This window comes from Strix uralensis, chromosome 1, assembly GCF_047716275.1.
Source record: "Strix uralensis isolate ZFMK-TIS-50842 chromosome 1, bStrUra1, whole genome shotgun sequence".
Taxonomy (NCBI): Eukaryota; Metazoa; Chordata; class Aves; order Strigiformes; family Strigidae; genus Strix; species Strix uralensis.
The window spans coordinates 147,665,998-147,692,309 of NC_133972.1; the positions used below are offsets into that span (position 1 = coordinate 147,665,998).

Genomic DNA, 26,312 nt, shown 5'->3' on the forward strand with positions numbered 1-26,312 from the left:
TGCAGATGTTAACAGTTCTGTAGGACATCAAGAAACATTTCAAGAATCTTGTAAGTGCTGACTAAACTTGCTTGAATTACCCACACTACCTCCTCCACATTCCTATTCAGTAACATTAGCCTTCCTGAATGTATTAAGAAAAAAAAAATAATTAGCATTTAAGCCAAGACATTAATACCTACGTCTAAATGCACTATCAATAAACAAGGAATGTTCTTAAGCCATCAGACAACAGATACTGAGATAGTGAACCAAAAGAAGTCAATTTATTCTTTGTCAAGATGACTAATGCATTTTTCATTTCTTATCTATGCAAGAGTGGCTAAATGACTGTCTGAAAATATATATTTATAAAAGTCACAGCTGGATGTATTTGAAAGAATGGATCAGAACTACAGCAAGATCTTTTCTTTTCTAGTAATCAAGTGGATTAATACTTAAATTAGAGTGAAGGAGTTCAAAGTGCTACCTAGTACATTTTTATTAAAGTTATATTAGCATGACAGTCATATGCATTAAAGATTAAGCTAAAGCCTCAAACCACAGTCAGTTCTGGGCAGGAGCAAGAGTCCAGCTGTGCAGGTAGAGGACTAGATACCAAATGCATTCATTAAACAGATCTGTATTAGAAATACTGTTTTAACATTCTTCCTTCTTCAAGCAGCATGCTCCTTTTGGCTGAGGTAGTTAATTTTCTTCATAGTAGCTACTAGGGCTATGTTTTAGATTTGTGCTGGAAACAGTGTTGATAATATAGAGCTGTTTTTATTACTGCTGAGCAGTGCTTACACAGAGTCAAGGCCTTTTCTGCTCCTCACCCCACCCCACCCCACCAGTGAACAGGCTGGGGGTGCACAAGGAGTTGGGAGGGGACACAGATGGGACAGCTGACCCCAACTGACCAAAGGGACATCCCACACCATATGACATCATGCTCAGCAATAAAACTTGGGGGTTGGCCAGGGAGCCACTGCTCAGGGACTGGATGGGAATTGGTGGGTTGGTGGTAAGCAATTGTTTTCATTTGCTTTACTTGTCTTTCTTGAGTTTTCTGTTATTTTCCTTTTCATCACAATTTTTATTGTTGTTGTGATTTTATTTTGGTTATTAAACTGTTCTTATCTCAACCCATGAGTTTTCTCACTTTCACCCTTCCAATTCCCTTCCTCCCCTCCTGCTGCGGGGGAATGAGTGAGCAGCTGTGTGGTACTTAGTTGCCAGCTGGGGTTAAACCACGACAAGCAGGAAGCTTAGTCTCCTTCTTTGGGGTAGGACTTTCAAAACATGTGAAGCAGTTTAGAAGCACAGTCACCAACAAAGACAAATGTGACTAGTACTCACGTATTACTCCAGACACTTGAAAATCCAACATCAAATACCCTACCCTATATGTAAACTTCACACTTTCAAAACCTACTGGAAGGAGGGCTGCAGAGCAATTCACAGCACTGAGCCATAAAAAGATCACAATCTTTGACAAGTTCAGAAACAAAATGTGCAGTCGAGAGTTTCTACGGCACAGTTTTGAGATTGTCTCCAGTCAAGTGTCAATCTCAGCAGTTTCAAAGAGGACAGGGTAGGGAGAAATAAAACGAACATATCTGTACATTTCCTGCAAGAGATCGATAAAAAGACCTCACTCCTACAAAGACTCACATACCTGCTCAACTTCAGATACTTATCCTATTATGGTAGAACGCTTGAAGTTAAAATCAAATCTTTGAAGATGCAGGGCCCAAATAATTTACCATTTAATGTGGAATTCAGGCTATTGTTTGTTCTTTCATTTAGCAATACAGGAAATCTGAATATAAAGCAGAATTGCAATGTGCTATTTTTTAAATGCTTTATGACACTGCTTTTAAGAGTAATTTCATCAAAATGTCATAAAAAGTACCTTTAAGCATTTTGAGATAAGGAAAAAGACAATAGACTACAACCTTAAAAAGAAGTTAATGTAATATTAACAGAAGCTATGTAATTATCTAGTCCAAAACCTCAACCTGTCTTTAAGCTTCCCCAAACAAAATAAATTGAAAGGAGAGAGCAGGAAAAAAAGAACTTCAAAAAAAGGAGAAAAATAAAAAGAGAAGAGAAAGAAAACCCACATGAGCCAGAGTCCCTCACTGCTGTTATTCCTCCACGAGCGGAAATGTTCAGTTCAGTCATGGCTTAGGAGGCATAAACATCATTGAAATTCAAAGGCAGCTCTGAGAAAGAGGACGCCTCAATTGGTATGCAAGTGGTGTTTTCTCGCCCTGAATACATTATGAACTTGCAGCATGCTAATATGCCATGCTATCATAAGCACCAGATGGAACAGTAGGCAGTATATGTCCCATCAAACCTCAGGAAGATGTATTAATGTTCCTGCTCTTTTTTTTCTTCCCTTCCCCTCCCCCTTCCCTACTACAACCCTTCAGCTGTGTCCCTAGACTGGCACATTTCTTAGCATCAGTCACCTGCTCCTGAAGCACAGTTCTCCAGGGTTGCCTCATCTTCACCAGGTGGTGCCAAGCATCTTTTCAATCTTTTTTATCGTAGAAGGTAAAGGCCACAAGACGTGTCAGGCTGTGCTTACTGAAGGGTACCGAGTACAAAAGATAACATCATGAGATAAACGATAGATGAAGAAAGACTTTGGGTTTAAAGCTAGCACAATTGTTTTAAATTATGTATAAGTAGCGCAACACAAATTTCTCCCTCAGTACTGTTGGCAAATGAAGAATTGGGGGGCTGCAACAAAGGGTAAGATTTTCCGTGTAACCAAATAAAACAGAGGAAACTGATTTAAAGATCTGTGAACTAAACTCCTTTTTTCACCACACTGGAAACCTTTCCAGAGAAGACATACACAATTCAACAGCCATTTATAGGGTAGGGGGCAGGGTTTAATTTTAAACTGGAGTATGAAAATGGCACACAGGCAAATGAGTTTACTTTTTTTTTAATTAGAGAATTACATTCTTTGATTTTTATGACTAAAGGATTGCTTGGACCTGTATGTATGATTCTAAGGAAGTGTAGCATTTTAATACTGCTCTGCATCGTTGATGAATTCAGTCACAGGAAGGTTTATATGACTAAAGAGAAATGTAATCTAGTATTCTGTATGAAAGTATATGCATACAAAAGTAAAACAGATTTTCTGGTATCACCTGAATTTGTCCTACCTGTTCATAGAAATATGCCTCCTTTGAAATATATAGCTTGCAAGAAAATTATTTTCTTTTTTTTCCATCTACTGGGCCCTTCAAATGATAAAATACTGTCCTCAAAACTGAAAATGAAGTGTCTGTACATTCAAACCACAGGAAAGACCTAAGAAGGCTAAAGAAAAGCAAATCAGCTTTTCTCATTTGAACTTTTAATGTTCAAGTATTTTTAAACAAGTTTGTTTTTCAGAAAGAAATCACATCAGTAAACATTTTGCTAATTTCTGGTATTTTAGAAACCACCTGCTGATTTACAAACAGCTCTCACTATGCATGTAAATCTATTATTTTCCTAGCAACATTAGCCTTCTCATAATACAGTCTAATTCTACAAGATGCTGAGTATTCACAACTCACACGAACTTCTCTGGGAATTAAAATTGCTCAAAACCTGACAAGAGCTACTTACATGAGTTATCTGTTGCATGTATAGGAAGGATTTTTTCCCAGTATTAAAGGTCTGGTTGACAGGGATTTCCCCCCACTCATCCAATCCTAACTAAAATAAAAAAGAATTTTCTTTCAAATAAAGCACTTTACAACTGTTATTCCCAAATAACAGGCATTATTCTAGCATCTATTAAGTCCAGATAGACTTTAATGCAAGGATGTCTTAGGGACTGAGTCAGAAATCAGACCAATTTTTTTCCTTTTCCTATGGAATATTGGGGGGCTCATTTTGTTACTTTATATATAGCTTTAAGGGTAATTTGCTAGATTATGATTTGCATTGTGCAAATAAGTCTATTTAAGTCCATTATCCTGAATTATAAAGTAATTTCTGACACCTTAACAGCACTCAATTTAATTACAACACACTGAAACAGTACAGCTAACTCCCAAAGGAACCTGTTTGGATCAGAATATGATGATATATGCTAGCTGTTGATCATCTTTCACCATCAGATCCACAATCAACTGTTTTAAAGAACAGTATTGTAACATCTGCATTGTCATATTATTTTGTGGCTATTTTGTGGCAAAGAGCCCTCAAAACCCCAGTAGTTGCATGCAACAATGTGCGCATATCCCAGGCTTGTAAGCAGACATATTTAAAAACCAGCAGCTTTACTGTAATGACCAAAGGAGACAAAAAAAAAGGCTTAGATTTTGATTCAGCAAGCATCAATTTCTGCAGCAGTATCCCCATTAGGTAATTCATCAAGGCATCTATTTTCATTCTATTATCTAGTGTGGCAAGACAGCAAAAACACTTACAGCCTCCAAAAAGAAAAACACTTGTGACAAAACTATTAAGCATTCCTGGTGATTAAGTAATAGACACTCATTCTTTCAAGACTGTCTTGAACCAATACCCCAGACAAAACCATGCAATCGTATTTGCTTGGTGTCAGGATGAAATCAAGTCATCATGATTTTCTGTATTCCTTCAAGAAAAAGCAAGTCATTCAGCAGCATCCATAAAGCTCTTCTTGAAAGAATATACAAGTTAACTAAGGAGAGAGTATAACATTTCTCTTGTGGCTCTACGGAGGGATGCAGGTCGATACCTGAAACGTAGGTAGTATTTTTATCTTTGGAGCTTTTACAGACTCCCAAGCAGAAGCAAACAGAAGCAAAAGCTGTAAGGTGGCATAAACTAAAGAATTCTATTTCTGCCAGTCTCTAAAGATCAAATACCATTACTTTCCTTCCTCAAAATGAAAGGAATTGGAAATTACTGCTCTTACTACTCTACCAATTTACATGTCAGAGGAAGAAGCCTAGCTGGTCAGTTGAGAAGCAACCATGCAAATCCAACCTTTATTCCACCAAGACGTGGTTCTGTCTATGCAGAGGAGTCTGAAGAGGGCAAAGAAAGACTATAACACTGTCTCTCCCTCAGATGGCAGAGAACTTGCTACAGATGCTCTGAAGACTCTGCTTTCATACCAAGCTCTCAATGAAAGTTTCATGCACAGATTCATCTCCTGTGCAGCAGCCTTGCTTATTAAATATAGAAAACCCAAATACAGATTTGCTTTTACAACCAGAGAATAATGTAAAGAGAGATGTAAGTAAATTAACAAAACAAGATGAGCATTCTTCAAGTTACTTTAAAAATTTAACATGAGAGACACAAATAGTATCCCCAGAGAGGCCCCTGTCTCACTTCTCTTCCATTTGCAAGGGCACAATAAAGTGCTCACTTAGGACTCTGCAATTAAAATATACACTGCACAGATCCCCTCTAAAAATTGCAAAGGATTTCACTTTTGTTTCTGAAGATGCAATGCAATCTAATGGTGATCTCAGTGTAAAATAATCAAATATTGACCTTAATGAGGTAATTTAAATTACTTCCAAGATCTAATATGAATGAGATTGACAGAAGCTCTCTCAGGACCCTAGAGCAAGGAGATCCTACAGCACCATGGAAGGATGAACTCAACCAATGTGGACCACTTGAATTCTAGAAACAGTTTTACCACCGTCATCCCTCTCTCAGCAGAGAAATGAAAACTAAAAACACCAAGACCAAAGACATGGTAAACTCTGTCGCAAACCAGTTTCCAGGAAGAAAACCAATGACTTTCAGAGCTACTCAATGACAGTGCCATCTGACCTTGCTGGATATCTAATTATACCCTTTCTTTTACAGACATAACCAAAGTTGCTTTAATGAGCACCTTTCAGCTTTCTTTAATCTGTTAGTTACTCTCAGAGTCCCTATGGTTCTCTCAGCGTTTCTCAGTGTGTACTTTCAAAACTGATAACAAACCCCTATTCCTTCTCAAAAAGAACAAGTTGTCACATCCCTGGTTTTTAAAGATCATTTTTGTACATTGTAGTATTTATAGTTTTAAAAAGTCAAAAATAGGGTCCCTTATACAGTTCCAGGCAAAGAAAAGTAGCTAAAAGAAACTAACACTGTCCACAGAAAATGACCTCTTCTAAACTTTGATTAGCAAACTTTCTCCTAACTAGAATACAAATAAATGTGTGCAAAGCTAGCAGATATAATTACACAATCAACAATTATGTGGTGAAATGGACTGGAAAAATAAAATTAAAACAATAAATGTTAATTTGTATTTGCTAACCACAAATGTTGTGGCTGATGCTCTGCAAGGCACAAAATCCTTTAAAAAAAGACTCTCATAAAAATTCAAGGAATGATATGGGGAAGTCACATATAGGAAAGTCTATGAAGATGTCATTCATCTGGATTATAAAATAATTACAATGAAAATTCAAGGTTCTGTACATGTGCTTGTTGCCCTGTCTTAAAAGGGCCACCAGAATATATTTGGAATACACAGTTTAGAAGCAAGAATCAAATTATGGCTGTATTTTCTTATGATACGAATGCACACATTTTCCAAACTGTAATCTTGTGGCAGGAAGACTGTTTGAGTCATGTGTGTTTGCATGACTCACAAAACACATATTAAAGAGAGATCTGAAAGAAGGAAGGGGAAAGGCCGTGTATCACTAAACCAGGAGATTACTCCTTTAGCAGGATGTGGTTTCAAAACAGGAGCACAATAAGACAGTGAACACAGCATTGCTGGAAGAATTGGAGAGAAAGGGGGGACTACAGGAATCTGCACCAGAGATGCACAGGAGGGTTCCCAAGGCTTGGAAAAGTGGTTTATAAGCACATAACGAAAATTCCAATAAAGCATTAGAACTGAAAGGGTGCCAAGTTAAATTTTAGAGCTGCTTTCTAAATGACTTATAGAAGACAGGATAGTACATTAACCTCCAGAAGAAGAAAGATGTTATCAATAAGCCGAAAAAGGCAATGGACTATGAAAGGTAAACATATTCCTGCTTCTTGAATCATCATTTCAAACTTCACTGCAGTTATGCATATGCAAATCCAACTTCCTCAAATCTCAACTCATTACAGCAAACCCTTTTTTTAACCAATTATGATACAGGCCTGACCCTACACCATATCTACACAAACTTGCAGTATGCTTGAAGGGTTACCAAAATACATTCTTCTTCCTTATTCCTCAGCCTCTCTTCCAAGAGGTGATCAATACCAATTCCTTTCGCTCTTCTATTTCCACACTTCTTTTGGTCTTTGTCAGCTCAGTGTTGTCAACATGCAAAAATGCAGCAGAGCTTGTTACAGTCTGCTTCCAAAGGGATGTCCATAATGAATGAGAATACAAGCAGTACTCTTAATAATTGTGTCCACTGATGACGGTATTTCCTTTCAAACTTCAGAAAGATTTCCTGCAACCTTTGACTTACACTTTGTGCCTGTTTAGAAGTATGGTTAAGTTGCAGGCACTGTTCCAGAACATATATCCACATTAATACTGAAAGAGTCAGCTGGATAATTTAAATTAATTCAGATGTGTAGGTCCTACCAGTTAGTTATTCCTCATGAAAATTTCACAAGATTGCTAGATCCCAAGAGAAAGAAGAAGTAAATGCACAACTCATTATGCAATATCATGGAAAAGATCAAGTAAGGCTGTAGCTTCACACCACAGGAATTTGGGCAGGAGATTTTTAGAAGCTGGATCAGTTCAGTGTCTCTTTTGACACTACAGCCTTAAACCAGCTGCAAGAACATTACTACCAGGTGCTGTGCTGCAGCCTTCGCAAGAGGTTTGTGAACCTCCAGTTGAAGCAGCTCCTCTCAAATCCCAAGGTCTCCAGTGTCTCAAGTTCTGCAATAAATGCTCACAATGAGGCTATTTCTCCACACTCTGCCTATAACTGGTAGTAAAGAAGAAATTACTAGTAGGGAAAAAATAAAAATAAAAAACCCCAACAGCATAGAGAAATTCAGCTCTGGTATGTGGAAGCACAGCTCCATGAGATAGCATGGGAAAGAGATGCAGCGCTTTCAGCCAGCACTGAGCCTGACAATTCCTGCTCTTCTACCACCATGCAAAGGCAAAGTTCATTCTACAAGTTACAGATCAAGTAATGGTTTCAGATCAGATTCAATGAGTAAGTAACTTTAGATGCCCAGAAGCTCAACGCTGATTAAATTTTCCCCTGAAACACAATACAAAAGCAAGTGTCATGGACTGCTGTGGTCTCCCCAGTACACAGGGCTGAAGCATGTCAGACTGGATATCCAAAACAGCTAACGGATCCAGTAAAACAAAGAACCATCATGCAGACTGAAGTGACCTCAGAAGATCAGATAGTCCATGTCCTTCTGCCTCAGAGCATGTGCAGTTAGATCAAGTTGCCACAGGTTTGTCCAATACGGTGTCTTTAATAATGGAAATATCACTGCCTCTCTGGACAACCTGTTTTAGTGTCTGGCCATCCTTATGGTGAAGGATTTTCTTCCTGGCATCTACTTGGGATTTATCATGGTCCATTACTTGCGCCTGTTGCCTCTCATCCTATCACTATGCTCCTCCGAGAAGAGTTTGGCTCCATCCATCTTCTCTACACCCTCCCATTAAATAGCTGTAGACAGCTTACAACAGAAAAGATGATATAAAGTTAGTTATATTTAACTAGCAACTGCCTACAGCTCACCAACAGGGAAATACTGAAGACAGGATGCTTTACTCCTGCATTTCAAGAGCCTCAGTAACTTGGATACATGGCATCCACAGCACTACTCCCTCCTCCAGAAAAGATGTCCATATCCTCACCTTCAGAAGATTGGCAAGTAGAACTGGTTTGTGTAAGACACAGCTAGGCGAGACGGAAGAGGTGAGCTTTGATTTTATTCAAGTCTTTTTAGTGGAAGCCTCACTCTGGAAGTGAAAGACATGAATTCAAATCCTCCTTCTGCTTGCTCAAGCTCAGGTCTGTAATGTATTCCCTTGGCAGTAGGGAAAGCTACTGCCCAGCAGTGGCTTATTCCAGATGGGAGTAATCTCCATCACTCTTGTCCTGCCCAAGAACCAAGCAGGAAGCATTTCAGGAGGGACCAAGGCCTGAGATCAACCACAACAAGGAGGAAGTGGCTCCTGCACTGGTCCTGCTCTTCATCTGGTGAATCTCACGTACAGGAGGCAGAAACAAATGTACATCGCAAAATGCAACGTGGCACAGAGACGGCTGAGCTCCTGGAGAGTTGAGCCAGTGAATATAAATATAGATAGCATGGTACAGCACGGCAAGGGCTTCACCAGCTTTGCAGAGGAACTGCGTGAATGTGGAGTTAGCATAGTGGGATACTGAATGAAATCAGCCTTGCCAAGCGGGCCAATATGGCTAGACTGTGTCTGCATATAAGTAAAAATCCAAGCGCTGCTGTGCCCTATGGATTTCATGATTTAATTTCTATTTGCCTCAGCATCGCTAGCTCCATGCTCTGTTTTACACCACACACATTTCTGGGAACAAAAAGTAAGCCTGAGCTTGCAAGAGACCAACATTTCTGAATACACATTGGGCTTCCTCTGAGATTACCTACCAGATCCAACTGTGCAAACGACTCAGACACAAAAATGCTTCCATTCCAAAAAGACATAGGTGTGAACTCAGCACTGGCCTGCTTAACCCTATCGATACTGAGAGGGATCTTAGCATGCACAGACACAGCTTGACATGCTTGGGAAACTTTAAAACTGAACAGTGATGCATTTGGAATGAGGACAGATTTGAGGCATGCAATTTAGAAGCCAGCTACTGCTTCAAGTGTACAGGTCATTTTGTGCACTTAGCTTTAGTCTGTGATCTGGTAACAAGAGATCAGGCTTCAGCTGATTTTTTTTAAAGTTATCCTTGATGTACGCACTTGGAAGAAAAAAGGATGCAGCAAACAAACCAGAAAATTGGTGCAGGTATACGTACAGGTCCTGAAAAGGACCAGATATCATGTCTTCTTCTACTCTTAGATGTATCAACTTCTCTATTCAGATTTTTCAAATTGGCATATCACATACTTTTAGAAATTATTTTACCCAAAATTGGTATTCAGGTCTTTTTTTTTAAAAAAAAAAAACAAACACAATACATCTACACAGATCACATTGATTTGCAAGCTATGATGACTATGCCTTAAATATATGAGTATGAAGTCCAAAATCTTCAAATTAAGATGTGATCAGTGCTAAACACCCTACACACACCAAGGCAAGGAACTACCAGTCCTGTGAAACTGACTTGTTCGTTCATCTTCAGCTAATGGTCTGAGTTGAAAAGCACTGAATCTTCACGGGGAAAGTGCGTTTGGGACACTCCTTAAAATATATATCTATTAAAAAAATATATATTAACAGCTATTCTGCAGCATGATCTGCATCCCATGATGTGTTTTACATACTTTCCATGTATACATAGCAAGATGCAGTTCACAGCGCCATGGGTTGAAAATAAGCGCAATAATATCATGCAGACTTTAAAATTTATTACTACCATAAAAGAAGAATAAACTTTTAATATTTTGAAAAGCAAGTCATTACACATCGTCTCCCAAACCCTACGATACATATCTGAAGAACCTAGTGACTCTTAGGGAAAGAGCTTTTCACTCCTATCTGAATCCTGAAGAAGATAAAGTCATTATGTAGGATGATTGAGATAATGATGCAAGGTTAACACTCGGACTTAAGTACTTCCAGACACATTTTCCCTGTTTGGCAGGAAACTTGTTTTGTAAGACACAGAATTGTCCTAATATAACAGCATAGCAACTGCAATTTAAGACAGAACAACTTGGTTAATGGACTATTAGGAGACTTTTGCTGTATAACAGCATTTAGACGCATGTATTTAAAAAACAGGTGGATAATCCAAATGTTCAGTTACTAGGACACTAACAGTTATGTCCATGGCAATTTTGTTTCTGTTCTTTAAACAAATCATCACTTGCAAGCACTAATGTTAAAACCAGAAAGCCAGTCTAGTACACAGTGGCTATAAATGCCAAATCAATTTTCAGCAGATAATAAAGTCCATGTTTTACAATCAGCAATGCACTGTTTTACTACCCAAAATGTAAGCTAATAATATATAGCTCTGCTAAATGGAAAATGCAGATATGCTGTTAAGAAACGGGCTGGCTGTGAGATGATGGATCATTTCTGCTGGGACCTTCTTAAAGCTATGTGCAAATGTTTTGAAAATATCACATGATGTGGCCATGTGTTAAAAATTACAGCCAGTTAAGTTCTCTGCTAAGAAAAATATGTGGGCAATTTATGAAATGCACTCCAGGATGGAGATATCTTAAGTAAAACCAGATTTTGAAAACAAACCCATTTTTTTTGAAACATGAACTTAAAAAAAAAAAAGTTGCAGCCACATCTGGAGAGCAGAAGTAAAGAAAGGGTGGTCTGACCTAATACCAGGCCATCTTCTGAAAGAGCAGCATTATTTCTGGGCTACAATGACTGTGATCACTGATTGTCCTTTTAAGGAAACCATGCTGAATACTGCCATGGGCAATAATAAAGCATTTTGTAGGCCAACATCTGCTCTTTGAAAGTACTATAAAATGACTGATAGATTTGTAATGTTTCATAAATAAAGTCTGGAATAAACAGTTCTTTAAAAAAAACCCACATTCGCAGTAATCATACAAACCGGTGCATGGTATTAGATTTGAACACTGTTCCTCCAGCATCAATTATTTAGAGATAAGCACTTCCTAGAGTTCACTACATAGAATGCCAGAATGGTTAACTTGGTTACTGCAAACTGTGTGTTAACGAGATTATCTTTCTAGAGACTTTTCTCAGAGTTGCAGTAGTGCCTTAACAGAGATCTGAATCGCTTTTACAGTGTTTCATTAGCAAGACTCGCTGCTGTCACTTTGCCCTGACAGGGAAGCGAGGAGGTGAGTGGCCAGTCGCAATTATAACAGTACGAGCAGTTCGCCTTTGAAGGGCAAACTTAGTTCGTGTAAAAGTGTTATCACTACACATAAACCAGAACCCGTCTTTATTACTTCCTGTTCTTTCCCCAAAAGAAGAAGGACTTCAGATGTCAGAATCACTGAAGGGATGCTTCTGAAATCAAGACTTCACACATCCACAAAAGGCACTGACATAATATCAGATTACATAAAAATACACATCCTTTTAATCTCCTGTACATAATGTGCTTACTTTTAAAATACAAAATCTGCCCCAGATGGCTAATAATGCCCATTTGAAAAAACCCAACACCACAATATTAAAGGGCTAAAATATGCTGTGAACAGATTGAGAGGCAGTTCATCCTAGAGGAGAGTAAAAAAGTGCAGATGGGTGTCAAAAATAGCCAAGTGTCAGATCTGTTCAAGTATCTCCATTCTGGCACATGCTCCCAGTCACAGCTGTTAGTGTATTCTCTGTATCCAAGTGCAAGGTTTTCTAACACTCCGAGCTGACATTAAAACACACTACTTGCTTGCTACTGCTTTAAGAGAATGCTGAAAATTAAAGATTTATTTAATGGTAAAGCTTAACGAGTATTGATAAGGGTATACATACTGGAGTGTAGCACATGCCATTTTGATTAAAGATGCATGAAATTTTAACCAGCAGGTAGATTAAGTAATTTAAATGCCAAAGGCTTAATAGGTTTTCAAAAGCCTCCACTCTAGGCATTCCCACACTGTTTGCCAATAGCCCCAAATAATGCACACAAGGATCAAAACTGCTAAGATTGTATCATTTTAGTACATTTAAATATCTTAATAAAACACAGAAATAGTAAACTGCACAAGAAGATGAGTTTCATACAAATACAAGGGAAATGTCAGTGGATTCAAATTATGCAGAATGCACAGTCTTCCAAATTAATGAATTACCATGATATTTCTAATGAAGACCACACTCCCAGGAATGTAATGCATGCAAATCAAATTTGACGTTTAAAGGGTTAAATTGACCTTTCATAGTCCTCAGTTGTTATCTATGCAAATTAATTTGCCCATATTTCAACCATATAAATCCTCTTAGCCTTGTGCCTTGAGCAAACAGAGCCCACTTTCTTGTTACAACCAGGGGATCAGCAAACATACCAGCAGTAGGGTATGACCGCGTATAAAAATCCTAAAAGGAAAACATTCTTCCAACAACTGGCAATACCTCCATGCAACTGTGGTTGCAGCAAACTGGCAGATACTGTTTCAAAACACCATCTGTGAGGTGTACAGACTCTCTGTGATCAAGCGTAGCCTCTTCTGCCTGTCCTAACCAAATAATCCACAAGAACCAGCCAGCTGTAGGATCTCTAGCCCTGTCTTTTTTTATCCAGAGACACAGGCTGCTATAATCAGGCACATGGCTTTCTTCAGACCTCACCAAAGGGGGAAAAAACAAACAAAACAATCCAAATTCAATCCACTCGGTTGTGGTCAAGCATCTCACAAAACCCCTCAGACAAATCACCCTGCATAGAAGCACCGTTTTCACTGGCAATAACACTTATCAATTAGACAAGCAATTGCAAGATCCAAGGATAATATTTTCCTGAGGAAACCGACCTATTAAAATTTCCAGCTCCACAGCAATTCCTCTAATTCAGCAGATTTTTTTATTGTTTTATTTTGAATCAACATATTTTAGTGATCTGCCTGGTGACAGTTAAGGACTACGATTTAGGACAACGCCGGAATAATTTGTTTTATAAATCTCCTTCACTCCTCTAACATAAACAGCTTTTTAGAGAGATAATTTCAGCTGATGGGTGAACGCTGTGAATGATCTCTACTGATCAAATGTTTGCAGATTCAAGGTACAGCTGACAGTCATGAAAGCCAGCGCAAAGCTGTATTTCTCTGCTAAAATTGATCCCCTGTGCAGAGACCCGCACCCACAAAGCCAGTGACTTTCTGCTATTTCTATCCCTTTTCATTGAAACATCCAGTCCTGCTGTAAGTATCATCTCTGGCAGTTCCCTCGCACAAATTCCCCTCCCCCAAACATATACACAACAGAATTAGCATCTACGATCGCTCCGTACCAGTATCAGCTTGCAAATCACCCTCTATATTATAAAAAAATAATTAAAAAAAAAGGTAAAGAAAAAAATACTATCAAAAAAACAATTAGCGTTTCCTCATTTAAAACCGAAAGAGCTGCAATAATTTCAACTCACCAGGCATCCTTGGATAAAATATACCACACTGTAAATGGCTCTCTCCTAAAAGCAAGCTTATTTAGGGCTCAGTGCCTCCTGTTCTGGAATGAACAGAGAGAAGCGAGGAGGGCCATCAGAACTGGCTGTGGCAGCGTAGCTGGAGGCAGGATGCTGGGCGCGTGCGTTTGCCAGGCAAAGACAGATGGAGAGCTGACACTCTGTATTGCACTTGGAGCAGAAATGTGAATGATGACAGGAGCACATGTGGCCTTGAACCCAGCCCTGTCTCTTCAGGCAGAACAATGACAGGGATGTGTGTGCAAATTATCACAACCCCGGCTCCCCTCAGCTGACTCCTTTTACTCTACCTTTCACACCAAGTTCCAGATGACCAAAGAATAGAAAGTAAAATGCAGAGTGATAAGCCAAACACTGAATTATTCATTTTTTCTTTAAAAGTTAACCCTTTCTTCTGCTGACAACAATTAAAGAAAAAAGCATCATTTCGAATCAGCTCTCCTCCAAAAGTGGAAACAAATTCATTCTTTATTTTAACAGCCATAATTTTGCACTCCATAGGACTACGTTTGTTTATTTAGCTGGAAATTCAAAATGTGCACAAGGATATACAAGAGAGTCGCCCCCTCCTCTTCCTCCCCTCCCCACACTTTTGTCATTATTATGCTGTTTTACTCTAGTGAATGGAGTATCAAAATCACTCCCTTTCTCAGATTCTCAGTAGTATGTGTAAAATAGAACACACTTAGAAAGCAGACCACTTCTATTTTACTATAGTGCTTTTAACCCCCTGGGATTCCTGCATTGATATGTTCCAAACATTTGCAGCTTACTCTCCTTTACCTTGCATGGTGATTCATGGGGGATGAAAACAAAATCTTCCCTGTAAAGCTTTTTCAAAAGCTAAACAATCATGTCCTCCCAATTTCTGATTTTGCACACCCCTTAAATGTTTATCCTTCACATGAATAACGTATGCCTGGCTAGGTTCAATGCACTCTTCCCTATTAAGCTTTAATGGACACCATGATACATAAAACTACAAGTCTTTGTTATAGTGCTTTATCTAAAGCTGGCTATTTTCTTCTCAGCAGTCCCTCTTTAGTCCTTTGTAAAACATCTTTGCCTCTTAGGAGAAACATACGCCTGACTCGCATGCCTTCTCTGTAGCACGTATAGCCTTGCACAAAATTCCAGGCGCAAGGAAAAATATCTTCTTTTTTTAAACTCTCTTTCCATTTAGAGCTTGCAAAAGCTTCTCCCTTTAGTAACAAGTATTACTCCAGCAATTAGCACATAGGTCCTGGTTCAGACTTCGCCTTTGCAGTATACACTTAAACCAAGGCAGCGATTCTCAGTCAGATCTTCAGGAGCTGCATATTCTTGTCAGTTTAAGACTCATCCTTTTGTATTTATTTATGCATCCCTCTGATTTTGCATTATGCCATCTTCTGCCTCTACTACGCAGAAACAACTCTGCTTTCAGGCCTTCCTCTTCCTTCCTCTAGCTGCCACAGAGCCTGATAAAGATCTATTTAGGAAAAGGACACACATGCAAAATTAAGCAAAAAATAACAACCCTCCCAATATCCAGACTGAACTCATGAATATTTCTCACTTAAAGCAAATGAGTCACTTAATTTACTGATATTTCCACAATAACTTTTTAATGCTAAGTGCCACCCTTAAGCTTCACTTAAATAGAAGAGAGACTCCAAACACTGGACTGGCAAATTCAAGACGATCAAAGAAGCAAATCAGCAGCTCCCCTGGCCCCAGTAACACTCCGGCACTAGCAATCTAACATGTCTGCTACTGGAGGCTGGCCTTTTCTTCATCTTCATCAGATATCTACTGTAACGAAGTTCTCTATAATGGATTTTTGAGTGTCAGAGCACCCAAGAGAAACACCGAAACATGAAAATGTTTTCATGACAGACCACTTTCATGAAGGGGGAAAAAGTGGAGGGAGGAAAGGGAGAGAAGCAAGGGAAAGGGAGACAAGCAAAGTCTGTGCCACCAAGGCCTTTAAAGAATTTACCATTCTTTTTGTTTTATTATTTGATGCACTATTTAAAACCAGTCAGTTAGTACTGTATTTGCTGTGTTGTTTTTCTTTTCAATGCTGTACTCTACATGAAAGGAAAAACATTTTCACAGTTGGAAATGCAACCTTTCATCAACATAGATGCAGCCTGAATCAGCTTCAGAGTAGAAAGGTATGACGCATTTTAATAAAACTGAACAATATTCACTCTTAAGAGAAGGTCTTAATATCAGTACATTGTAAATCCACAGACCGCAGCTCACAAAATTGAACTTCCATATGCTGTGTGATTATGCATCTTTTTTCTGTGTGTAAAAAGCCTTTTTAAGCTGTTATCTGACTACAGTAATTGCCACTTAAATTGATCCACGTCAACAAAACCTGGATCCCTGGAGATTCTCACCTAGAAGTCTGCTTGTGGAAGGGGCTAACAGAATGCCTGTGCATCTGAGACTACTTCAGCATTTTCTCAAGCAGCCAGCTGCATGAATAGTTTTTCCCTCTCATTATTTAATACACTGAGGCAGGCTGCAACCCATTTGGCAGTCCTCCCTGAATAAATATCTGTGGATATTTATTCGCTTTCCCCACACACACCCCCCACCCCCCACCCCATTTTTAATGCAGTCACTTAAAGCTTGCCCTAACAGTTTTTGCACCAGGTGTGAAATTTTAGCAGGCCAAGCAAAGGTGGAGAGCCCATTCTGTAAAATGGTTTTATTCTCCGCTAAGAAAGGAAAGTGGTTTTAACATAGGAACAATTCTGCTGTATCACAAGAGTCAGTATTATGTGTAATACCAAAATGAAAGGGATACAAAGAGAGTGAAAAATCCAGAAGATAATCTTCAGCCAGTTTCTTTATGGTGCACATTATGCTACACCTTGCTGGCTGGGAATCAGCTCCTTCTTTGACAATCACTCAAAACACAAAATAATTTCAAATAATCTTCTACAGCTCTTAATTTTGAAAATGGGTAAAGAAGGCAAAACACATCTCCATATTCATATATGTGAAAAGGGGGAAAAAATATTTTTATGCAGTGGATGATAGATATAAGGTATCGAAGACATGGATCCGATGGAAAAAAGAAATTCCAAACGATCACCATTTAAAAAGTACAGAGATTGCCTTTTGTGCAAACCTAGCCTAATAACAGGGACTGGAAGTCCACTGAAACGCATCTGTAGTTAATGAAAGCTCTCTATTAACAGTGAAGGAAGAATTTAACTCAAAGCTTTTCTGTAGGACTTCTCAACTTCCCGCTCTACTTATAGCAGACTGTTGTGATACATTGTGACTTCACACAGTGGGTATTAAGTGAGTTAATTCAAAGGAGCTGAAACCTCATTGATCCTAATTGAAAGCAATACACCCAACCAAATAGTTTTCTACCCCATCTGCTCTGGCCTGCCACCAGCTATTCAATACAAGAGAATTAATAGTTTCAGATATTCTAACAGACCCAATAAAAGCACTCATTTAAGCAGGACTGCATTAACAAAGTGAAAAACCAAGGGCAAAATGGGTTCAAATGGAGCATTTTACTCCTAGTTGGCTTTAACAAAGCTGAATAATGCTTATTCTGACTTTTTATGTGCAAGACTTGATAAACTGAATGAGAAGGCACTCAATGATCAGTCAACGAGCATTGATGAATGGTCATTAGGACCCCCCCCAATCTCAGGGAAGGCCATTCCACAAAGTGGCACACCAGCTTGAAAGGGCGGACTCACTAATGTCCAGATTTCCCTGCTTGCTTGTTCCACTTTCACTTTCAGACCACTGGCCACCAAATGAGGCTGACATATTGGAAAATAATCTTTTATGGACGAGTGGTAAATAAAAATGGAGGCATTAGCTGGGCTTTCAAATTCAAATCTGCTAGTTTTGTCAGCCCCCAAACGTTTTGATTTTCCACCCAGCTGGAAGCTATTAGTGTTTTCTTAAGGCATCCCACTGACAGGGCAAACCCACCTAATGTGTGAGCTGTAGAGCTGATGTGGGGGGACGGGGGACAACTACTTCTGGATGCTTTCTGAACTTTATTCAGTTGATTGTCCAACGAGTACAGTAAAGGCAACACCTTCAGGAGAAGCTCACTAATTTCTTGCTGCCCAGTATCTCCTACCGCCTGGTGCAACAGTAGTCTACCTAGGACTGTAATGGATACCCTCAGTGTGACTTTTTCCATTACATTGTACCTAGGCGCCTCCCTTGTTTTTATGGCACTACCACAAAAGAGCTCAAGCTACTCAAGAAAGGTACTTCTTTATAAACTTCTAATTCTTTGCTTAGAAACAGAATGAAAATATTCAATATGTGCTTATCTGTTAGCAGTAGCTCTTAATGCATGCAACACAAAACATTTGCCAGATAACACTAAACATTTCCCTAAGCATTTCCTTATTGGCAAGACTTTCTGGACTTCTGAAAAAAGACAAATGGGACGCTTAAAACATACATAGCTCTGTGAAACGCAGACTAATTGAGATTACCTACAGAAATACTCAGTAGTTGAAAGCTAGAGTCACCAAGCTGGAAAGAAAATCTGCTTGGTTGTCTAAGAGAAACTGTTCGTCATGTTACCTTTAGTACTGGATTAGAATCACTGGAGGTGAGAAAGAATTCATCTCTTTTTTTCCGTTAAGAAAAGTGAAAAGTCCCACTATTTCAATGGGCTAATCAGAAATTAGGCTCTAAAGAGGATTTCAGCCTTGGCAGTGGGTCAGATTTGGCAACCTAGATTGCATACTGCTTTTTGATCAAAAAAGAACCAAAATAATTCATTCTTGTTGAACATTGCCAGGAATCACAGTGGCATTTCAGCTGTACTTCGGGTTTTAAAACAGTGAAAATATACATAAAGACCTATCATAGGAGAAGAATAGTGCCATCAAAAATTGACTCAGAGTGAGAGGGCCAACATAGGCTTCAGGTCTTAAAGAATGCATGCTCTTTCGCTCTCTATATATATTTTAGTAACAGCACTCATGTGGACAAACTCACCTATATGTACCTGTTTTGGTGCCTATTTCTTTCACTTGATCTGGGCTAAACCAAGTTTTGCCTTGCATTTTTTATTAAATACAGTATTTTCTATAATGTGGGTAAAGTAAATCAGAATTGACTCTTTATTTCTATCATCATTTGAATTCAAAGGAATCTGAAACACCATCTGAGCACAGACATCACTGATGCACTTTAGAAAATCTGATATTGATTTGATAATATTTCTGAAAGGATGCAAGAAAATACCAAAGATGCCATTTCACTGATAGGAGATAGAACACATTCCATGTGACCTGGAGAAACCTGGATAAGACTATCTGGTCCTGCTGAACTAGGGTCATATTTTAAGATCTAAAAGGAAGAGGGGAAAAAAAAAGAAGGAAAAGAGGGGAAAAAAGAAGGTTTCAAGCTATCAGTTGCTTTTTGACTTGAAGCTCAGAGTCCTCGTTTAACACGGGTAGGGAAACTCCTCCTGCTGTAGTATATTAACCTCAGTTTTGACCTCTAATCGATGTCTTTTCAATGCATAGGATTTTCATAATAAAGATAATGTGAGAGCATATTTGTGTGAAAGTGTATCTATCACTAGCCATAAATTCAAGCCTTGCATTTTTCTTTGTAACATGTCAATATTTGTGACACTAACTAAACATATTTTATTCATTTGACAGGGACTGTTACATTATATTGAAAACTTTTGTTTCAATGTCACCACCTCCCCGTTTTGACTGATGGCGAGTTAGTTTTGTTAAAACGCAAGGGGTGATAGCGTATGCTCCAGTGAACTTTCCCTCCTCTCAGCACCAGAGACAAAAACCTACAGCTCTGCTCTGTGCTGGCAGCCATCTGGCCAGCTTTCTCTCAATGCCTGCCCCACACCACACTGCAGGCAAAATTTCAGGGCTCTAGAGCTCTGTGGAGCTATTCATGACATACCAATTTCACATTTTCTGCTTGTACGCTTGCAACAATAAATGCTAATGAGGACTATGAATGACATTTTTAAAGACAATAAAAAGGTCTCCAAATCCCTTGCATATGGAGACACTATTTTCTAAACTTCACCTTCTGTTAGGGAGCCATTACACTCTAAAGGAAAAAAATAACCTAAGGAGAACAATGAGATGATCAAAGCATAACCGAGTCCTTACGAATTCCAAAGAAAACAATGTTTGCAAAGCTAGCTTAATGACAGACAGATTTTATGCCGATGTATAGTGGTAACACTTCAGTGCAGGAACTCTCCTTTTCAGTAGCACTGCTACTTCTCATCAGGGGGGCTCACAAATTGCAGGGGGGAAGCCATAGCAAATCCTCGCTTTCACTGGTCACGTATAACCCCACAAGCTATAGATTTGGACTTTTTAATAGTGAATCTCTAGATGAGTCCAAGTGTAAACTGTTATCATCAATTGATTTGGAATGCCATGCTTTCACAGAGACTACTGTACTGACCAAGTGCGGCCAAGAAAAATACCAAATTTTAATGTTTTCTTTCCCCAAATCTACTTTTTGCAACGCTATTGCTACTCAAAAAAAAAAAAAAAAAAGTTGCCTTCACTTTTGATACTCTGTTTTATACTTAATTAAAGACAGCTTCCCCTTATTAAAAAGGATTAAAAACACTTTCAGGAAAATCCACCAGGTGGAGCAAATACACAGCAATACAAAACATTTATTTGGCTTGTACTGCCATTTGCAACAGGGAAAAAATGTTTTATATGGAAATACTCTTACCTCTTGACCTCCCTTTTTCACCCTTTTGTCATATATTGATCAATTTGTACTTATTTACTACATTTATAATGGTACAAAAGCTTTGTTCAAAGGCGCCTTCATACAAAGCTACTGTTCGTGATGAGTTTCAATATGAATTTGCAAACCACAAGTCATCAGATATATAAGGGAAATTAAAGAATAGTATTATTCAACATATATATGTGTATATTCAATATATACACATATATATATCAATATGCAACAATGTAAGGATAACGTGCTTGTAAAACAAACTGACAAGCATTCAGAACATAAAGCTTATTCTGACATCAGGCAGCAAAACCTTTACACTGGCCTCCACTATAACGGGCTGGAAACCTGGCCATTCTGTGTGTCTCATTATGTGTTTATACACATAGTAGTGCCAGTAACATCACAGCAGTGCCATTGTACAGTATGTTGGTGTTTATTATTAATGCCTTTATTATAGTATGACATCAATCAACTACTGAGTAATTTCAAGAGTGCAGTGAATGAGGACTGTAAATAAGTATTTGAGCGTATCTAGGACAGCTAAGCATTCTTTCCTCATTTACATTATTTGCTTTCCAGAGCCAGGTGAGAAAGCTACCTCCTCATCAAGTATTTTAACTTTCCCTGATGAATGAAAAGGTCTAATGGCATAGAGGAAGGGGGGCACCTTTCTAGGTGAAGAGAACTAAGTCCTAACAGAAAAGTGGTTATGGATGAGTCTTCTCACAGTTGTAATAGGGCAACCCAACAGCAGACCCTGTAATTGCAAAAATGGCAAAGCAGTATTACCAAGTGAACTGCTCTAATGCAGTTCAGCGTCTGGAAACACCGCAGAATCAGTACACAGACTCATTCAACCCCTGATAATAGAAAAGCATTAGTGTTTGTGAGTGACAAAGGGAAGGTACTGATTTTAGTCAAAGAAATCTTTTTCTTTCCATTGTTTCCTTAGTTACACCTTCCATCATGTTTTTCTCTCACTTTTCCATTCAGTGCCCTCTGTCTTCTCTCTGCCATCATGTCTACTCTTACATTCTTGATTCTGGGGCCAACTCCTCACCCTGCTACACACATCCCTTCTTCAGTCCACTACATGACTTGTCTCTGCTCCTGCTGCCTTGGACATTCATCCTCTCCAATGTCTGCTAGCCCTGAAAGCTAGAAGTTCCAGAATTTGAAGCTGTACTATCACAAAATATTACCCACAGTTAACACATAAATGAAAGATCAGCAACCAGCACTCTAACATTGAGAGAAAAACAGTGCCTGTTAGGTTTCCACTACAAAACTGAGCCAGAATGGGATCCACTTAATGTGCAAACAGAGGAGCACACCACACCTCCTGGAAGTCAGTGTGTTGATATAAGCTTTGTGCTTTTAATCTGACCCAGACAAATCACATCATAGCTAAGGAAAATTAACATACAAAATCTTTGTTTCTTTAGGAATGGGGAGGAGCCTTGAGGAACACAGGCCTTTAAATATCATTTCATTTCATCTAATTGTGTTGTACACCACATGGTGCTTCATTGTAGCCATTCAGAAGAGAAGCAGGAGAAAAATGCAGAGGTGATTATGAAGTGGAATTTCATACCAAGAGCAAATTACACCACTTCATACTAGGAGAACATCTGCAAAGAGCAGCAGCAGTAAGTGTTTGGGCACAATGCAAGGTGCCATTTTTAATAAAGCCTGAACCAGCTTGGGAGCAGTTATCCACAAGAACTTTCCTTAAGCAAGATTGTCACAGCAGAGACTTGTGGAGATGCCCAAGATAAATATTTTTTCAAACAGAACGCCATTATCTCTGAGGCATTTTTGAAGTGGCAGCCACAGACTAAAGACTATCATTTTCTGCCATTTTCAAAGAGGAGCTAGACACCCGATGGGTGGGAGGAAGGACAGTGTGGTTATTGTCGTCACCACGTGTCCATGGAGAACTTTCTTTTACTATGCTGCTGGTTGAGGCAGGCAATGGTTGGCTAGAGGTCATGGACAGTTCATTAGATTATGAACTCTGCAAAAAACAAAGGCATGTAAAAACACTGGAAGGAATTACTTGACTTCTGAAGGACTAATAGAGTTTTCATACAGACACATAATTTCCTTTATATGTAAAAACCCTATAGGAACATGACACTGAACACAATGCATAACCCATCTTATTTTCATCCTGTAGATACACCAATGCTTATTTAAACTATGGCTTCTTTACAGTACGACAGAATAAAGAGATTTAAAACTACATGTCTAAGTAATTAACTTTTACTTTAAAGACACCTTTACGCCAGAGTAGCCTAAGGAGTTCATAATGAAGAAGGGGGCCCAATTCTAAAGGATTATGTATATATTTAAGAGTTTATTAGATCACGATTATTGATCTGATACACTGTAACAGCTCTTTTACTGCACCATCCCCTGCAAATCCTTCTTAGATGGAGGATTAGTGACACAATAGATTATAATGACTCTTTTGGTCCCACTGTACTATCACTGACTCCCAGCTGCGTATTGCCCACTGAAGGCTACCTTCTGTTAAGGAAGGGTCCCCAGAACCCTTACCTGGTAATGTTTGCATGCAAGAAGAAAAGTATACCCTTAAATCTTTATTATAAAATCCTAATGAAGTATTAGCAGGGAAGGTACAAGTTACTGCTCAAACTATTTTGATCTCACCTACAAAGTACTCAAAATCAATAGCAGGTGAGAAAGTCCTCCAAGACTGCAGGCATAATTCTACAGACTGGACTGAAAGCCTTCAGCATAAAAGAAAATGAAACCTTAGTTAACTTTCAGCTCTCCTTCTCCACTCCTACAACCACAAATACCTTAGACCAGCTTTTCTGCCCACAACAATAAAAGGCAATAGTCACATGCTACACTCATGTTTGCTGCAAAGCTCTATTAGTTATGGTCCCTCCCTCTACTACTTGTACCTTGGATCTTAAGTTCTGCCAGTACAACTATTAATAGACAGCACTGTGCTATAAACTAGAGTATTAAAATTATCCAAATAAGAGTCAAATTCTTCATTTATCATTCAAACAAGAAGTCATACTTTAATTCTTCACAAGCGAAAAAAAAAATTCAAGACCTTTACCTCAATGAACATTTTGGTACCTTTCAGCCATAACCTTGAGCTTTACAGACTGATGAACACTTTCCATCTACAGGCCCAAACCTGACAGGTGCGCAGAGCCCTGCTTTGTGCACCCACACCTTCAGCCTTGTTGAACGATCTCAACAAACAGCAGCTAGGAGGAGCAAGGACTATAACTGACCCTATTCCAACATTTTAAAATTGAACACCAAGCTGGGCATTTAAGAAAATCACATCAATAATGACAATGGAAGCATTGATTGCTGCTACCACTGTTTTAACAGGCCATGCCAGAGCAAACAATCCACGGGATGAATAAAAATAATGTTGCCAAGCATCCTGAAAATAAAAAAATTAAAATTCCAATAATGATTACGTTAATGATCACTACAATTTAAAAAACCACAACATTTTCAAACTTTTTTTGCTGCATAGCACAAACGCCACCTGAAAGTATTTGCTCCTCAGAAGATTCTACCTCTGAAAATAAAAGAGGTCGAGCAAGGGGAGAAAGAATAAAGTAAAAGGAAAAAGTCATAAATTCAGAAGCGAAAGAGTTAACATGTTTTGTTTCAGTCAGTATTATACCAAAGCCAGAATTACAAGGGAAAAACTAAAAAGAGCCAATTTTTTTTATTATTATTCTTCAAACGAAAAAAAATCAGGCCTATCTGTCACAGGGTTGTCCGGGCTGGAAGAACCGGCAGGAACCTCAAATTCCTGACCAAACCCTCTTCCACACAATGCCTCCTGAATGGAAGGAACCCAGGCCCGGCAGAGATAGCCCGCTGTCAGGAACCAGCCCTGACGTTTGCGGACAGACGGGGCTGGCCTCGCAGGATGTCAGAGCAGCAAACTGCTGTTCGAGATACTGGGTTTTCACACACTCCCAGCCTGGATGTTTTGCTCTTCAGGTAATTAAACAAGGAAACGGGACTGATGTGTACGAGTCTGACCCCTGCGCCGCGGCTCCGCGGTTCTGCATATCAACTTCCGCACGAACCGCCTGGAGCATCAACAGAGTCTTCTACTCCGGCTCTCCGGCTCTCCTGCTCCCGACACCAAGCTCTAAAACAAATCCTCCTGGAAATATCTGCTGCTGTCTATTCTTTTTTTTTTTTCCTCTATTTAAGAAAGGCTAAATGACTTGCTCTGTTCCACATGCCTTGCTGCTTTCTCATAAAAAGAAAAAAAGAAAAGAAATAGGTACTTTCAGGTAGCTGTTCTTCAGCCAGCCATTCAAAACATTAACTATCTGGGGGAGGGGAGGAACAGACAGAAAGATGAGGCAAGGGATTCCCAAATTAATGCTTACTTTAAGGTCATCACTCAAAATGATAAAGATCCTGAAAAGTACTTCCGATTCATCCAACCAAGTGCCAGACATTCACTTATTTAGAAAGAAAATTATTCCGATTTAAGTATTATTGAGTCTTTCTCTTACAAGAGTACATGAATCATAGAACTGGACATTAGAAAAATAGACAAGTGTTTTCTCTCTCTTTTTCACCAAATTTAAGAAATGGGAAAAGGCAGCTGTTACCACCTATACTCAGTGAAAACCCTACACAGGCTGCTCTATGACTGACCTAGTTTCTATGCTCTTTAAAGGCTATTTAAACAAAAATGATTTTTTAAAAAGGTAACACATTCCTACTTCTTTCTGAAAAATTGACAGAATAGAATATTGGCTGAAAAGAGAAGAGCCCAGAAGAAAGAGGAGTACAAAAGCATGCCTGCTTGTCTGTGTTCAACACAAAGAACATTAAATGAAAACAACTGGCACGCTGCCAAATTCCTATACAGGCAAAGAGATTCAAATAAATTGATTTCACGCATCACACTGACCTGGGATCAGTGAGCAGTGGTACAATACACTTGCTGCTCCATGTGGGGCAAAGCCCATTAATGTTATCAGAGCCACAGTACATTACCAAGAGAGGAAAAAAAGAAAAAAACAAAACTAAACAAAAAAACCCCAACAGAACCCAAACTCTGGAAACTCAGGGGGAAAAAAAATCACTTTGAAAATGGAACTTCAGTTTCAGCTGGAGTGCTTGGTTTCAGTTTACTAATAAATACATCATATTGTGAGAGCTTGTCCTCTGCTCACCTCGAAGGCTTCAAAGATCATATTTTCAAATTAAAATAAATAATGTCACACACACACTCCCCTTACATTCTACTTTTAACACAGTTGTTCTCAAACTAAGTTA

At 38.9% G+C, this 26,312-nt stretch overlaps 1 protein-coding gene across 6 annotated transcripts in view; it reads right to left on the reverse strand.

Annotated features, from left to right (window-relative positions):
- RUNX1T1 (RUNX1 partner transcriptional co-repressor 1) overlaps positions 1-26,312 on the reverse strand; it is a 116,760-nt gene that overhangs the window by 67,294 nt on the left and 23,154 nt on the right. The window contains exon 1 of one of the 6 annotated variants that reach the window (XM_074884364.1): positions 14,187-14,317. The exons of the other annotated variants lie outside the window; for them this stretch is intronic. Within the exon in view, the coding sequence (XP_074740465.1) occupies positions 14,187-14,193 (7 nt within the window). The 5' untranslated portion in view covers positions 14,194-14,317. Of the gene's footprint in view, positions 1-14,186; positions 14,318-26,312 lie in introns of those variants that run through there. 6 annotated transcript variants of the gene reach the window in all.